This window comes from Lepidochelys kempii, chromosome 17 (genome assembly GCF_965140265.1).
Source record: "Lepidochelys kempii isolate rLepKem1 chromosome 17, rLepKem1.hap2, whole genome shotgun sequence".
In the NCBI taxonomy this organism is placed as follows: Eukaryota; Metazoa; Chordata; order Testudines; family Cheloniidae; genus Lepidochelys; species Lepidochelys kempii.
In genome coordinates, this window is record NC_133272.1 from 2,179,264 (window position 1) to 2,196,051 (window position 16,788).

The window sequence follows — 16,788 nt, forward strand, 5'->3', positions numbered from 1 at the left end:
GTGGAGTCCCCATCACAAAACAATTTTTAAATCAAGATTGGATGTTTTTCTAAAAGCTCTAGGAATTATGTTGGGGACGTTCTCTGGCTTTTGCTATACAGGAAGGCAGATGGGATGATCACAGTGGTCCTTTCTGGCCTTGGAATCTATGAATCAATATTATTCGGGTAGCTGCTGCATACACTTGCACTAACCCACCAGGGCAGCTCTGTAATGACAACTCGATACTCTGTTCTCTGCTTACATCCACAGACCCACTTATCTTCGTGCCGAGGGCTCTCTCTAATAAAGTGTGATCAACATTTGTACAACACTGCATTTTGTCATTGCATCATGCATCATGCATAAGAGTAAAACTCAAGTAATCAGCACCAAAATATTTTTAAAGGACCCTTGTGAGAGAGAGAGAGAGAATGAGAAAGAAACAGACAGACACCTACAAATTTTAAAATTTTTATTCAACAATTTACATCACTTATTGTCTGTCAATGTATTTGATCTACATAATTTTCTGTTTTCTTCCTGATAAAGTGGTAAATTTGGGTAACTTTTGAAGACCAGTTGGTGCAATATAGAATAAATGAAATTAAGGTAACTTTTTAAAAAACATTTAAAGTGTGGAGTACGACATCTTCAGTAAAGATCTATTCTGCCATTACAGCTCATGGACAGTATCTATCCTTACATTCCATGACACCACTCTGTAACATACAAGGCTGCAACAGCCTGCACTAGATACAGCTACAGCAGGTATTTACGTATTACACTAAATGCTCTAGCCACCCCTCCCACAATCTGGAAAATGTCTACGTCTGTAAATGGGTACACAATATTTTAGCCTATTTCAAATTATTGGGAAGGGGACAAGAAAACAACTACCTTTAACCTTGTGTGTGGTAGGACACAGCTACCCCACCAGTAACAGAGAGGGGCTATCCCTCTCAGACAGGAAGAGGTAATTCAGCTCCTGAGCAGATAAGACACAGGATCTGCTGTGATTTTAAAATACATACCAGGAAACTGAAGAGAAATGAGAACTATTGGCAGATATACGAGCGCAGGCAGTTATCCATGCAAGACACCGCCTTCTGTGCTCCTGCAGTTCTGCCATGAGAGACCACGTGTATGAGCCCAACTTTCTGGGTCTGTAGTATGCAGTTGAGTTTCAAAGTGCCATTAACACTGAAATAGTCAGGAGGGATTGTGGTTTTATTTTCTCCTAAGTAAACATGTTGAGAGCCTCCAAGCCACTTGGTGCCCGAGCCACTGAAGGCAGTAAGTACACGTGTGACGGATAGAAAAGCAGCCCTGTTCTGTACGGAAAAAGCTCCTGTAAAATAATACGAATTTCAGCCCCAGCTAAGGGAGCACATGGAAGAAAGCTGTTTGCCATAAGTCTCTAACATGAAATCCAGCCACTCCTACACAGCAAGGACCTGGGCTAGATCACAAAAAAGGTTTTCAAGGATGGTTCAGTCAAACCAACTTAGTGCAGCCACACATCTGCAAAAACAAGAGTAAAGACACAGGGCAAAAATCTTGGCTTGCTGGAGATTAAAGGGATTTTTGCCATCAGCTTCAACGTGGCCAATACGTCACCCATTTAATGCACGCATACTGCGGCAATTAAAACAGCTGAGCGTGTCTCTTGCCTTGCACTATGGGCAAAGACTAAATGGGGTTTTTTAAGCTGTTTTCCCTCTACACCGTTTACAATTAGTCCACCCCACACTTGTCTAAGCAAATGGGTTCTCTGTTAAACTAGTGTCAAGGTAACATCCCATAATCAGGGCTGTCCTTTCAAATGGGATTGAAAAGCAGCGAGTGTAAACTGATCAGCCTTCCCACTCACTGCAACTTCTCAGCTAGTCTGGAGGTAACACCTCCAGTCACGTCCTTAACAACAGAAAGGACACAGTCACTCAATGATATCAAGGGATATACCCAGAAAACTGACACCACACCCTTCTCCCTCTTATTTAAATCTCTAAATTAGGCTTTTAAAACAAACAAACAAACACCAAACACCTCAGGCTACTAAAAGCAGTACCAGTTTTCTGTTAGTTGACTGACAGCACAAAACTGCCATCTTATGTCACACCCTCAGATGGTAAAGCTAACGTATGCAATGACAGCACAGGAATGCAAACAAGGACAGATAAGTCACTTCTGGTAATGAGACACAAATTAAACTTTCAAAACATGTGCATAGCTTTATTCATCTGCTTAGGACTAACCTTTTCATGGAGCTTCAGTGAAACCCGAGTGTGCAAAATGCATTTCTAAAAAGTAATGCAAGCAAGCTTTCACATTTACAGTGGCAGAAATACAGAGAGGCTTAAAACAGAAAAAAAACACTTTAGGGAGACTGAATCTAGAGAGATGCAGAAATGAAAAAAAACAATAATTGCACAGTTTAATAGTCTGAGTCAATGGTTGCAAACAAGCATTTTTTTTTTAAAAGCAAGGTGCATTTTCTTTTTTCCTTTACAAAATTCAAGGGGGAGGGGGGAAACAGGAGGAAAATCCAGCCCAGTAAATGGAATTTTCAGCCTCTGCAGAAAACCTGAATTCCAGAGTGAAGCTGATTCCAGACCTTCCACAGTTCTGTAGACAAAGCATTACACCACCTTCTTTTGCTAATAGGGGGAGAACAGCAAGCCAGGTTTCCTTTAAACACACACAAATATGATTCACGTTCAGATAGGAAAGGTGCCATATCATAGGATTTGAGTTTTTCCCGCAAGCCTGTAAAACAGCCACTATTCAGAGTCAATTTAAGATTATGCCCTCATTTTGACAGCTGATCCAGCTGGTTACTGAGAACTATAGCCAATCCCAGACTGCAGAAGGGTGAGTTCGTTATGCCATACAAGGGGGTGAGAAGTCCAGAATTACCAATGCAAAGCTCCACAACAACTGACTGGTGAGTTTGACTATTTGAATTTTTTTTAAAATTAAACAGGCATGCAAGGCACGTTATATTAAAAAAAAAAAAGCAAACACCAGTCAACAAAAAAAACCACAGTGCTGACAAGCTAATGATGGCAGAAAACTCTGCTCTATGTTTACCTACCATATTGCAGTTTGACTTATGTTTCAGAAGCATGATCACATACAATTTCAGACCTCTCAATTCTTCCCTCACCCTACAAAAATATTTCTACCCCCTTTAAAAAAAGTTTTCTACACACAGAAAGATCAAGTAAATTTGTTCCTCCAGCAATCTCTCACTTAACGGCATGCAAGCTCTCCCGTCGAACAGGAGAGCATGGCTCGTGAGTGATCTGGCTGAGAACTACAAAGGTGAATAGCTCTGGTACTTCTATGCCAAATGAGCCAGTGCCATTATACCAGAGATGCTCCCCTTCTCGCTAACCTGTATGCCTTCATTTATTTGTAATCATTCACATTTTTGTTCTGTAGCTAAACAAAGCAGAGAGACCAGTCTCAAGGGCTCTCTGCACTAGTGGAACATGGAAAAAGACAGCTAACCTCAGATGCCAGCTGGGCTCCCCCATCAGCCTGAGAGCAGCGGGAGAAGACACCAGGGAAAATTAAGCGTGTTTCACAACTTTGGGAAAGCAGAATCCTTGCCATAAATTTCACATTGAGATTAAGCATTAAAAAGATTATTTTCAGAGATCAATATTTTCCTTCCAAAGATCGACATGGCTAAAAAACAGAATATATAACAACTCGGACAGAATATGCTTCAGCTAGATTTCTTTGACCTAGGGTTATTTTTAGCTGCATTCCCTGTTCCAGCCAAAAAGGAAGAGAAAGTGCCATCTCAGGCATTTGCACCACCTTTCCAATAGCAGCCTGAGGGAGGGATGATACACAGTGTTCTTTGAAGTTACGTTTTCTTTTGCTTGAATTGCATAGTAATTCTCATAGGTGGTTCAGCACCAAAATCAGTTACGCTCATCTTCCAAACCGTTATTTCAGTTTCTAGGTTACCTTCAGAATTAGTGGCTGTGTTACAGGAGGGGTTCAAATCGTCCTTAGAAGAACTATATGGTCATGTAAAAAAGTGCATCACATTCTTGATTTTCAGAGTTACTGATAGCAGCAGTAGCATTAATCCAAGACGTGAACAATTGTAGATTCATTCCTAAATGCAAAACTTAATGAAATGTCTTCAAGGTCACAAGAAAGTCCTTCTCAAAAGGATAAATGAAAATTTGACTAACAGACCCAAAAGGGATAAAACCAAACTAAAGAGGCATATTCTTATTTACATATTACAACAAAAACATTCTTGTTAAAATACTGAATCTTTATAACACCTAAGCAAAAAAATATGTATTTTAGGAATAAAGCAGAACCTCCTAAAGCAGTAGCCATTTTTTGGGAATCCTTATTTAGCACCTGAGGAGACTGTGCGGGAAGCAGACCGTTTTTAAGAAAAACTACAAGTTTGACATTTGCTGAACATTCATATGTTCGCAGTGTATAATTTTCATACCACAGAAAGAAAGAAATGGTTTTTTTTTTAAAAAAAAGAAGCTACTAAACCCATTAATAAGGCTGTAGAAAAGGGATACTGCTATGTTACAAAATGGCTTTAGAACCCTGGACACACGTGAAGTTTTCTGATTAACAGTCAATGATAAATACAACTCCGTATCCCCCAGTGAATGCGAAGCTATGACTTCTGTTCCTTTAATGAGGCTTCCATTTCACAACAGCAAGCCAACGCTCCTAGCTGTGATTCACTGCAGAATTGTTACACTCCGAACACAAGGTCACTCGCAATGCACTGCAGAGTTGCAATACAACATTCCTGCGCTGCCTCAGACATCCACTAGTCTCTCATGTCATGGTGCTAAGTTACACAACTTTGAGGACTTTAGGCGGGCTATAAGGAAGCCAGCTTTACCCTGGGTGGTGTAATACAAATTGGGCACATTTTTGAAACTGTGTAATGCAGTGTGTTTGTAGAGGAGCCGGAGATCTTCCAATCCCTTGCATCCGTCCAGATTCATGGTTCTCAACTGCTTTCACTTTTTTCCATGGGTAGGCATACTTCCATTAACCCTATGGTGCCAAAAGCCAGGATTTCTATCCACTCACCCACCATTCCCTGCTTCAGCCACGTCACACTTGGTTTAGCAAAGATCTTGCAACCAGCAAGCGAATCTTGCCTTGTGCACCAGAAAAACTCTTGTAGCAGCTTGAATCATATTTAGCCTTGCTCTCTCCTCTCCTAACCCCGCTCACCTCCTCCTTTGTACACAGCCTCGATAATGAAAACGAATACTAAATACATACAAAACCATCCGAGTGATAGGATTACTGAAAGCACCAGACACTGGAGCAAGTTCTTGAAAACGCTATTATCAGAAAGAGCAAGACCTTAACACACAGACACACTATTAGCCACGTACAAGTTGTCCTGCAATAATTATGCATGTAACAACTTTCTGCCATGCTACCATCAAGAAATGTTTCTACCACCACCACCACCTGTTAGCAGCTGTTTATGAGGAAGGTGTATTTGCATCAAAATCATGGTCTTTGAAAGGAGTGGTAGAAAAACAATAATTGCCTATGAAAGTTAGAGAGGACAATTTCCATCTCTCTGAAGTTATTTTATCAAAGCAGAAAGTGATTTTGTTTTTGATTGTAATGGCCTGCTCTTTCCAGACCCCTCCCCCAGCCATTGAGTACACAAGAGTTACAAATTTAACACCAAAATGGCTTTTCCATATTGAAAAGAAGTTTTCAGCAATTAAAGAAGGCAAACAGTCAGATTTATGGTTCACAATGGGTTAGTGACAAGAACTCTGCCTGGCCTTGCCAAAACCAGAAGCCATCTACACTACACAGGTAGTTCTCAAAGGTGAATGCCAGATCTGCCAGGCGACTGGCTTTTGCAGCTATAATGAGGGTCCCCAAATGACTGAGCTGGGATTTTTTTTTTTCCTTAAATCAAATAGAAATCAAAAACTTGAGATTAACCGCAGCCCTGTCAGTCTGATGGGATACCAAATAAGGAGAGCAGAGAGACCAATGCTGTCTCAATGGAAGGACAGCAATCTCCATCACGGGCGGGGGGAGGGGGGAGCACAGGGCAACTGTTAAGCCATTCCTTGGAGTGGACAAAAACACACCTCAGTCCACCAAAGAGAAACAGCCATGTATTTATTTTGGTACACATTCAGGTTTCATTTCTGCAAGATACATTACAGCTAATACCCCAACGAAACCTGCCACTAGAGGGATGAAGAAAGGAGAGAGGTGGGGGGGGGTTCAGATTTTAGTCAGGAGAAAGGAAGAGGAGACGTACACCCCCACCCCCTCCTGTGCAGGAATAGACAAATAAATATAAAACTTCACTTGGTAGGGGAAATGGAGGGGAGGGGGAGAGAAGAGTAGGTTGACTCATAGGGCCTACATTCAAAAGAGAAAGTTAAAAGAAGCCTTTAACCTGAATTAGTATCTTCACTGCTATTAAAAAAATAGATCATGATTTCGTTCTTAGTGCCACTTTTGAATCCTACACTTATTTTAGGCTTTTGTTTTAAACTTATTTTACTCAGTGTAATAAAAACAAATGGCACAAAATAAATACAAAGTTCGTTCTCCAAACATGAATAAAATGCTTGCACACACATTCATTCAATTCCTAGTCTGTGTGTCCCACCTCCCTTCACCCCCCCCCCCCACACACACCATGTTCAGTCCCCAGAATGGGAGAAGGTGGCACCTTTTCCAGGTTGTATTTGGTTTATGCTACAGTACTAATACTCTGAGTCCAAGGAAAATTCAAGAGACCTATCAGTAAACAATAGCATTGTTTGAATGGGCTGAGTTAGTCACAGATGAATTTGTTTTTATAAATTTACACAAAAATAATCAGAAAACAGATTAACTCTTGAGATTTTTTTTTAATAAGTGCTCAGTAAAGAATTGTGTGAGGACTTAAGGAGAAAGACTGCAGACACAGAGAGGGTTAAGTGTTACAAAACAGCACAAAGGAAGTTTATTCCATGGTCCTGCCTGTCCCTAGGCAATAAAATGTATCCAACCTGTTGCCCAGAAATACTGCCTTTGTTAGCAAGCTGGAACTACAGGGCTCCCAGAAACAGAATTTCTTAACTGCTTAAAGCCAATGGTACAACCAATGGAGCTTTCGAGTGGAGGAAGCAGACGGTGAAATATTTTAAGAGACGAGATACTCAAAAACACAAATGGAGAGAACTGTAGAAGGTGTTTCTGCATCAAATACCAACGGCCCGAGGGAAGGGGCAAGGCAGTGGTGTGAGAAAAGCAGGGGGAACAAACATTTAGAGATTATTTTATTCAGTTTCTTTTGAGAACTTATTTCATTATTTGAAAGATGCACTGGATTGGCTAAAGTGAGTTTCCTCAATACTCAGCAAGACTAAGACACATTTCTAAACTCTAAGGGTCAGATTCCATTTAGAAGATATTGCTGTTCCGCAAAAGCAGATGTTGGGGGGCACAGCTTTATACCCCGTGCAAGCAAAACAGGGGTTTTTTAAATATATGGAATCCAGCCCTTAAGGCGGCAAGTGATTACACAAGGCAAATAAATATACAGCGGAACTTTAAAGCCTGTAAAACAAACTAGAGACTTTGCTATTGACTGGAAACATTTAAAAAAAACCCAAACATTTTTCACCTCACTCTTTTAAGTTATATTTTCCAGTTTGTTCAACACTTTAAAGCTCAAGAATGCATCAGTTCTCTTTCACAGAGGAACCAACAGCAATTCCAACTTTTGGCAAGCAGTCAGGAGACTTAACAGAATTAAACAATAGGAGCGTGGGAGGACTAGATGCAGGGCACATCTGTAAACACATTGTACATTTGAAAGTTACAAACACCTGTAAAGGTGATACAGTTTATAGGTGAAATAGAATCATTCCGCAACTGGCCAACCGCAAGTTTCTGAACCTGGACTGATACAGTAAGTTATTTGTTACTATATATATATATATTATGTCATATATATATACAGTGTATTAATACATAAAATGGAGTAGGCAATCCATCGTTATATTTTTAAAACTAAGCATGGCAGAAAGCGAACAATCTTAAAAAGGTACAGGAAAAATTAAAGTTTCTTTGTCCCACTATGAACCTGAGAGCTTCATTCAGGAACAACCTCAATAAAAGCATGAAACAATTAAAAAAAAAAAAGACACGCATGCTACATACCTAATTATTTTCTTTTTAAAAAGAGTAGATACATCTAAGCACAAAGAGTAGGCAAAAGTAATGGGGTTACTTCCTTCCCCTAATGCCCCATGGGATCCAGTCTGATTTTACCAGATGCTAACTCCTGTCAACCTAAATGCCCAAATATTTTAGCCAGCACTCAGCTGTGAACATACAAGAATATTTAAGAGTTGTACATGTACGGAATTTGGACAGGCCAGAAAACTTGTTTTGTTTCACTAATGATTAACTGATCAGTCTTACATTGGACCCCAGGAATTTTGCACCTTAAAAAACGAACTAAAAACAAACAAACAAAACAAACAAACAAACCCACCATCACCAACACATTTTTAACATGCTACACACGCTGCAGCGCACAGTATGGATCGCACAGTTGGAGCCTGCACTCTCTTCCGCCTTCTCTGCTATTGCTGGAAAGCTGTCCTTGGTTTTGATGATTTTTAAATTTTCATTCCTACCCCCCCCACCCCATTTTGCTCTTGTAATAAAATATATTTTAATAGAGATATAATGAGAAGCAGCAAAAGAGCTCAGAAATACACAGACTGCATTAAAATATAAAAAGAATATTTCCAATGGCCGGGACAGCATTCCCTCACCCATTGCTTTCAGGGACAAATGGGAAAGGGTTATGATTCCCATAGGTTTTTTCTCTTTTTTTCCTTTTTCCTTTTTTTTTTTCTTCTTCTTTTTTTAAAAACTTATTTCTAAAGAGAAAAAAATACTTGAAGGGTGAAAGTTAGCAGAACACAAACAATTTCTCTTCAGGTTTTCAGTGAAAACAGGAAAAAAAGCACATTTAGTGTTAAGAGACAGACAGAGCAAATATGAAGCACCTACAGTTGATAGCAGGAGATAGATAGATATATATATCTATGTATATATATATATTTTTTTGCTCCCAGTGATACAATGGCATAAAAGTGTGGGAACAGGGTTTTTTTTCCATATTAAATGCCTAAACCAATTGCTTGTTTTGCATGTTGTCTTTTAAAATGACACTCGTGAAAGAGCTCTTCAGTTGTAATAGTCCAAAGTGTAACCGGAGTTTTGTCAACTCTGTAAAACCAATGTGTATCCCAGAACTGTAGAATTACCATCTTCCCCCCAGAAGAACGATGCTTTAAGACAATTTTCTCAGCACCTGATGGGCTGTTTTACTCCTGGCAAGACATGCAGATTATATTCTCTGGAAAAAAGGAAACCCTGCAAACTTCAAGGTGTTTCTCCAGCATTCGCACAGGGTTCAAAGTAAAACAAAATAAAACAAAAAGGAGGGGAAGGGGAGATGAAGGATGGTGAAACATCCCGATTTCCCTGTGATTAGTGTATCACTACAGTCACAAAACAAGAAACAGAAACCTTGTAAAGTGGAAATGCCTCTCCAACCGTCACTGTTGCCCATGTTGATGACAGCAGGAACTTTAGAACCAGGCTTGTGAATTGAGTCTGTACTCATTAATCATTTGCATTTGCTCTTTAAACAAAAACAAAACTAAAAAACCTATTCAGTACCGGAGATTAAATAATCATGTGTGAAGTCTGCTGAAATAAATTTTCAGATTCCTTAAGAAGTCTAATTACTTTCAGTCGCCATTTTTTAAATAACTATATATAATTTGTATATATTATCCTGTGATTCTAGTTATGGTTCCTCTGCTGCACTGAAGATTTAGAAGGAGCATAAAAGCCTTTTGTCCCCTGTGAACAGCATCACGCTGCAGAAAGGTTATAACAGGCAGTCTTGTCCTGCTACCTTCATTGATCTGGACATTCCATGGCTTCATCATAAGTGATTATCCTTTTGGGATCTGAAAAGAAAAATTAAACTCAGCTTTAAACAAACTGCATTCAGGTTCTGAAGCAGAAAATATTCATGAGCAGGAGACCCGCAAACCAGCAAAACACTTAACTAATTGTTAAAAAACCTCCTTTTTTCTCCCTGAACTGCCACAATTTAAAAGGCAGTTTCCTCTTTGCTGACAGGTCAGTGATCTACTTCCTCTATACAAAAGAGCTGGGCAGCGTTCCAGTGGACTCCCAGCAACAGCACCCCCGGCCAATGTATTCAAGAGCCTAACTGACTCCACACAGATGAGTGCTCGCTCCCAACATTAGATCAATGCAGTAACACAGCAAAAGTACAAAGGTCTTTGTGACGAAGTGGGACTTCTTAATGTTTCCTCAGAATACTGTAGGGGTGCCTCAGTTTCCCCATGGCATTTCTTAAGTCTCTAGGGGGTGGGATAAGGGGGTGTAATATTGCAGAGCAAAGGGCCAGTGTACATAAATGGCCGACACTCTGTCTCCTGGCAACTGATGGCCTGGGCCCTTCTCCCCCCCCCCCCGCAAGGTGAGAGCTAAACAGTTGGAGAACAAAGGAATCTGGTGACCTCCTGGCTCGGGAAAGGAACAAAGCCCAGAGAAGGAGGGGCTGAAGAGTGAGAAAGTTGGGGGCTCGCTAGGGACATGGAGTGAAGTGCAGACGTGGTTGTCTGGCTCACTGCCCCCCAAAATGGACCCGGCTGAGGGATCCTGTTCTCTGCACCTGCAAGCTCTGATAAACCTGTTTTACTGGCTGGCTGAGAGTCCCGTCTGACTGTGGAGTTGGGGGGTAGGACCCTCTGGCTTCCCCAGGACCCTGCCTGGGCGGACTCGCTGTGGGAAGGGCACAGAGGGGCAGAGGAGGCTGAATGCTCCAAGGTCAGACCCAGGAAGGTGGAAGCTGTGTGAGCGGTGTGTCCTGAAGACAGTCTGCTCCCAGAAAGGAGACTTCCCCAGAGTCCTGCCTGGCTTCGTAGGGAGCAGTTCCAGAACATCGCCCGGGGACTCCGTGACAGTCTTCATTTAGCGTTTTCCCCACAAGTGAAAAGAAACTTCATTTCACAGCTGAAATCTGGACACCCAGGAAAGTTTAAAGGTTGATATTTGGGTGAAGTCTGACACCAGCAATTACAGGAGTTATCAGACCTAGCCTGACTTTTGTCTTTTTACATTTCGTGATGGGGCTTTTACAGTCCTCACGGCCACCACTTCTGAGCACCCACATCTTCAGCTAGTGTCACGGGGAGCCGACAACCGTCAGCACCTTTAGAAGCCAAGCCCCAGACATCTCACCTACTCCCTGCCTTTGCTCAGGATACTGCTTAACCATGCTCAGCTCTTAAGTGGTCTTGGTTTAATGTAACAGCTCATTGTTACTCATGTCACTGTTTCATTTTTTAGAATTCTTACCTTGCTTTTGCAAATTCCAAACAGATTCCATTTCTGTGAAGGCAAAAGAGAGAGAGAGTGAGTGTTCTGCAGCACTACGGTACAGTTAGTGAAGCTTCCGGACATGCTTTCATTTTCAGGCTTAGCACTATACTAGAACTGTTGCAACAGAGGGGAATTAGGCCTGAATGATATGGTTGTAAGAGGCCTAGAAGCAGCTGCAATGCAGCCTCAGAAGTTAGAGGCCCAACTTTGCATCAGAAACGAGATGTGTCACTTGCCACTTTCCAGGCTTACAAATCACGACCCAACTCAAAATTTACTAGACTGACTGGAACACCCCTTAGCAGCAACTATTACAACCTCAGTAGCTTGAAGTTCTGATTTTTACGAGTAGACAGTTACAGCATGTGAAATTATAACTGCCAGAGAAAGTGTCTCCTGGTTCACAGCACAGACCTGCTGAAGCATGGCATACGAAATGGTATTTGACTCAGATCACCATGAAACCAGTAAGAAGCATTTCCGCAAACATATTAGAGAACGAGGACTTGTCTACACTTGAAATGCTACAGCTGCACCATGCAGACACTGCCTCCCGTCTATGTACGAAACCGATCTCCCTGAGAGGCTGTAGCTGGGTGGATGGAAGAACTCTTCTGTTGACCTAGCACTGTCTATTTTGGGGGTTAGGTTGGCTTACCTATGCCACTCAGGGGTGTTGCTTTTTCCACACCTCTAAACAATGTAGTTAAGATGCCTTCGTTTTCTAGTGCAGACCAGGCCTGAGTCACAAAAGTATGCACAGAAACACCAAAGAGATTACCAAACTACTTGCTCAACATACAGCTTTCGTTATAAAAGCATCCTGGAGCCAATTTAAACAAATGCTCACTAAAAGAAAGCACATTTTCTATTTATCTAACCCCAGCAAAGACATACAGTGACGGTGCTTTTAAATGAGTCTCTCCTACACAAATTCACATGCAGGGTACCAAAAGCAAGAAACACAAAATGTGACTTCTGTAAGGAAGGCAAACTATATTTCATAACAGATCTTGAGTCCTCTTGAAAAGAAACAGGGTTATTCATTTAACTGGTCTTTATTGTATGGCTTAAAATATTTAAGGAGGTTTATTTGTGTCTTAATATTGGAAATGTGGCTGTTATTACTTGTGGGGAAGGAGCAGATATGCTGCAAAATAAAATTAATCAGCTTTAAGAATTCTTTTCCGAGAGCGAAGCTAGTAACCGCTAAGCGGGACGTGGATGGGAAGTGGGTAGGAACGGAGAATACTATTACTAAGGATGGGAGTGGAGCCCACAAACACTGGAACTAGGCAATAAGGAAATTAGGCAGCATGGAAGGGGGGAAAAAATACCTACAAAATTAATGGATTTAACCTGGTACATGCCAAATGCCACCTCAATCGTTTGTACAGTTGTTTCCCCACCTGTGTTTTGTTTGCTTATATGGCAAGCTCTGTGGGCCAGAAGTTGCGTATCGATACATGCAGTGAGAACTCGATAATATTTAGGCCTTTTGTAACAAAGCCAGCCACAAAATTTTACTAGGCCTGTTATTTTCATGTCCTCATAACAACAACAATACTCTGCGCTCATCAGATGACACAAAGTGCTTTACACAACATTAACTAAGCCTCACAACCGCCTGAGAGAGGTCGGTGCCATAAGTGACCACTATTCATCAACGCAATGCAGCCTTCTAGGAGGTGAAATGAAGCATCTATCGGAAGTGCAAAGTGGCATTACACTTGCCCATTTAAAATGACAAGGTGCATCCGTCATTTCTTAGCTGCTAAAGAACATCACCATTATGGACAGTCTTGTCCAATGGGGTGGGAAAGGAAAAAGGAAAAGACAACTGGAAACCACGACCCCTCTTGCTAGCTATATAACAATTAAGTTACTATCAAATATTGTAATGATTCAAATCAGTTACATCAGAAGAGGAGGAGGAGGAGTTCAAACCCCTTACACCACCACTCTTTCCTGAAAAGAAAACAAACAAACAGGAAAAGTTCTTGGCTTCTGTGCTTTTCATTTGGACAGGAGCGTGAAAGCTATACTACAACTGAGCATGTCCGACACTGGAAGACAGACTCATACAGGACTAAACGAGAAAGATTACAAACATCGGACAACTTTTTGCCTAAGGCCTGGTCTTCACTACAGAGTTTGGTCGACACAAGGTAGCTTTGTCAACCTAACTATGTAAGTGACGACACCACAATTTCGCTCCCGCCAACGTAGCTGCTGCGTGCCACTGACTTAGCTCCCCCTCCACAAGCAGCCCAGAGTCAAGGTCAATATAGCGTCAGTGCAAACACAGACTCACTGGCTTTCAGAAGCATCCCACAATGTCTCACGCTGATGGTACAATCAGTGCAAGAGCTCCTGGTGAGGACACACATCGCCAACACATGGAGTGGAGCATGGACAAGCAAAAGCCATTTAATTACTGCAGCGGCTGGATGTCAGCATAAGGTAGGTTGATGTAATTCTGTGATACAGACATGCCCTAAGAGAAAAGAATGTAAGAAGGAACGCAGCTTGCTTAAGCTATCATAGAATCATAGAATATCAGGGTTGGAAGGGACCCCAGAAGGTCATCTAGTCCAACCCCCTGCTCAAAGCAGGACCAATTCCCCGTTAAATCATCCCAGCCAGGGCTTTGTCAAGCCTGACCTTAAAAACCTTTAAGGAAGGAGATTCTACCACCTCCCTAGGTAACGCATTCCAGTGTTTCACCACCCTCATAGTGAAAAAGTTTTTCCTAATATCCAATCTAAACCTCCCCCACTGCAACTTGAGACCATTACTCCTCGTTCTGTCATCTGCTACCATTGAGAACAGTCTAGAGCCATCCTCTTTAGAACCCCCTTTCAGGTAGTTGAAAGCAGCTATCAAATCCCCCCTCATTCTTCTCTTCTGCAGGCTAAACAATCCAGCTCCCTCAGCCTCTCCTCATAACTCATGTGTTCCAGTCCCCTAATCATTTTTGTTGCCCTTTGCTGGACTCTCTCCAATTTATCCACATCCTTCTTGAAGTGTGGGGCCCAAAACTGGACACAGTACTCCAGATGAGGCCTCACCAATGTCGAATAGAGGGGAACGATCACGTCCCTCGATCTGCTCGCTATGCCCCTACTTATACATCCCAAAATGCCATTGGCCTTCTTGGCAACAAGGGCACACTGCTGACTCATATCCAGCTTCTCGTCCACTGTCACCCCTAGGTCCTTTTCCGCAGAACTGCTGCCTAGCCATTCGGTCCCTAGTCTGTAGCTGTGCATTGGGTTCTTCCGTCCTAAGTGCAGGACCCTGCACTTATCCTTATTGAACCTCATCAGATTTCTTTTGGCCCAATCCTCCAATTTGTCTAGGTCTTTCTGTATCCTATCCCTCCCCTCCAGCGTATCTACCACTCCTCCCAGTTTAGTATCATCCGCAAATTTGCTGAGAGTGCAATCCACACCATCCTCCAGATCATTTATGAAGATATTGAACAAAACCGGCCCCAGGACCGACCCTTGGGGTACTCCACTTGATACCGGCTGCCAACTAGACATGGAGCCATTGATCACTACCCGTTGAGCCCGACAATCTAGCCAGCTTTCTACCCACCTTGTAGTGCATTCATCCAGCCCATACTTCCTTAACTTGCTGACAAGAATACTGTGGGAGACCGTGTCAAAAGCTTTGCTAAAGTCAAGAAACAATACATCCACTGCTTTCCCTTCATCCACAGAACCAGTAATCTCATCATAAAAGGCGATTAGATTAGTCAGGCATGACCTTCTCTTGGTGAATCCATGCTGGCTGTTCCTGATCACTTTCCTCTCATGCAAGTGCTTCAGGATTGATTCTTTGAGGACCTGCTCCATGATTTTTCCAGGGACTGAAGTGAGGCTGACTGGCCTGTAGTTCCCAGGATCCTCCTTCTTCCCTTTTTTAAAGATTGGCACTACATTAGCCTTTTTCCAGTCATCCGGGACTTCCCCGGTTCGCCACGAGTTTTCAAAGATAATGGCCAATGGCTCTGCAATCACAGCCGCCAATTCCTTCAGCACTCTCGGATGCAACTCGTCCGGCCCCATGGACTTGTGCACGTCCAGCTTTTCTAAATAGTCCCTAACCACCTCTATCTCCACAGAGGGCTGGCCATCTCTTCCCCATTTTGTGATGCCCAGCGCAGCAGTCTGGGAGCTGACCTTGTTAGTGAAAACAGAGGCAAAAAAAGCATTGAGTACATTAGCTTTTCCCACATCCTCTGTCACTAGGTTGCTTCCCTCATTCAGTAAGGGGCCCACACATTCCTTGGCTTTCTTCTTGTTGCCAACATACCTGAAGAAACCCTTCTTGTTACTCTTGACATCTCTGGCTAGCTGCAGCTCCAGGTGCGATTTGGCCCTTCTGATAACATTCCTACATGCCCGAGCAATATTTTTATACTCTTCCCTGGTCATATGTCCAACCTTCCACTTCTTGTAAGCTTCTTTTTTATGTTTAAGATCCGCTAGGATTTCACCATTAAGCCAAGCTGGTCGCCTGCCATATTTACTATTCTTTCGACTCATCGGGATGGTTTGTCCCTGTAACCTCAACAGGGATTCCTTGAAATACAGCCAGCTCTCCTGGACTCCTTTCCCCTTCAAGTTAGTCCCCCAGGGGATCCTGGCCATCCGTTCCCTGAGGGAGTCGAAGTCTGCTTTCCTGAAGTCCAGGGTCTGTATCCTGCTGCTTACCTTTCTTCCCTGCGTCAGGATCCTGAACTCAACCAACTCATGGTCACTGCCTCCCAGATTCCCATCCACTTTTGCTTCCCCCACTAATTCTACCCGGTTTGTGAGCAGCAGGTCAAGAAAAGCGCCCCCCCTAGTTGGCTCCTCTAGCACTTGCACCAGGAAATTGTCCCCTACGCTTTCCAAAAACTTCCTGGATTGTCTATGCACCGCTGTATTGCTCTCCCAGCAGATATCAGGAAAATTAAAGTCACCCATGAGAATCAGGGCTTGCGATCTAGTAGCTTCCGTGAGCTGCCGGAAGAAAGCCTCATCTACCTCATCCCCCTGGTCCGGTGGTCTATAGCAGACTCCCACCACTACATCACTCTTGTTGCACACACTTCTAAACTTAATCCAGAGACACTCAGGGTTTTCTGCAGTTTCGTACCGGAGCTCTGAGCAGTCATACTGCTCCCTTACATACAGTGCTACTCCCCCACCTTTTCTGCCCTGCCTGTCCTTCCTGAACAGTTTATAACCATCCATGACAGTACTCCAGTCATGTGAGTCGCCACTCACTATGTCTCCACTGCTGCAGTGTTTCAGTGCA

General features: G+C 42.6%; 1 protein-coding gene across 2 annotated transcripts in view; it reads right to left on the reverse strand.

Moving 5' to 3' along the window:
• Positions 1-437: 437 nt before the first annotated feature.
• Positions 438-16,788, reverse strand: part of NUFIP2 (nuclear FMR1 interacting protein 2) — a 32,133-nt gene continuing 15,782 nt past the window's right edge. For both annotated transcript variants that reach the window (XM_073315983.1, XM_073315984.1), the window contains exons 3-4: positions 11,452-11,484; positions 438-10,028 (exon numbers count right to left, since the gene is read on the reverse strand). In XM_073315983.1, the coding sequence (XP_073172084.1) occupies positions 9,976-10,028; positions 11,452-11,484 (86 nt within the window). In that variant the 3' untranslated portion in view covers positions 438-9,975. The remainder of the gene's footprint in view (positions 10,029-11,451; positions 11,485-16,788) is intronic.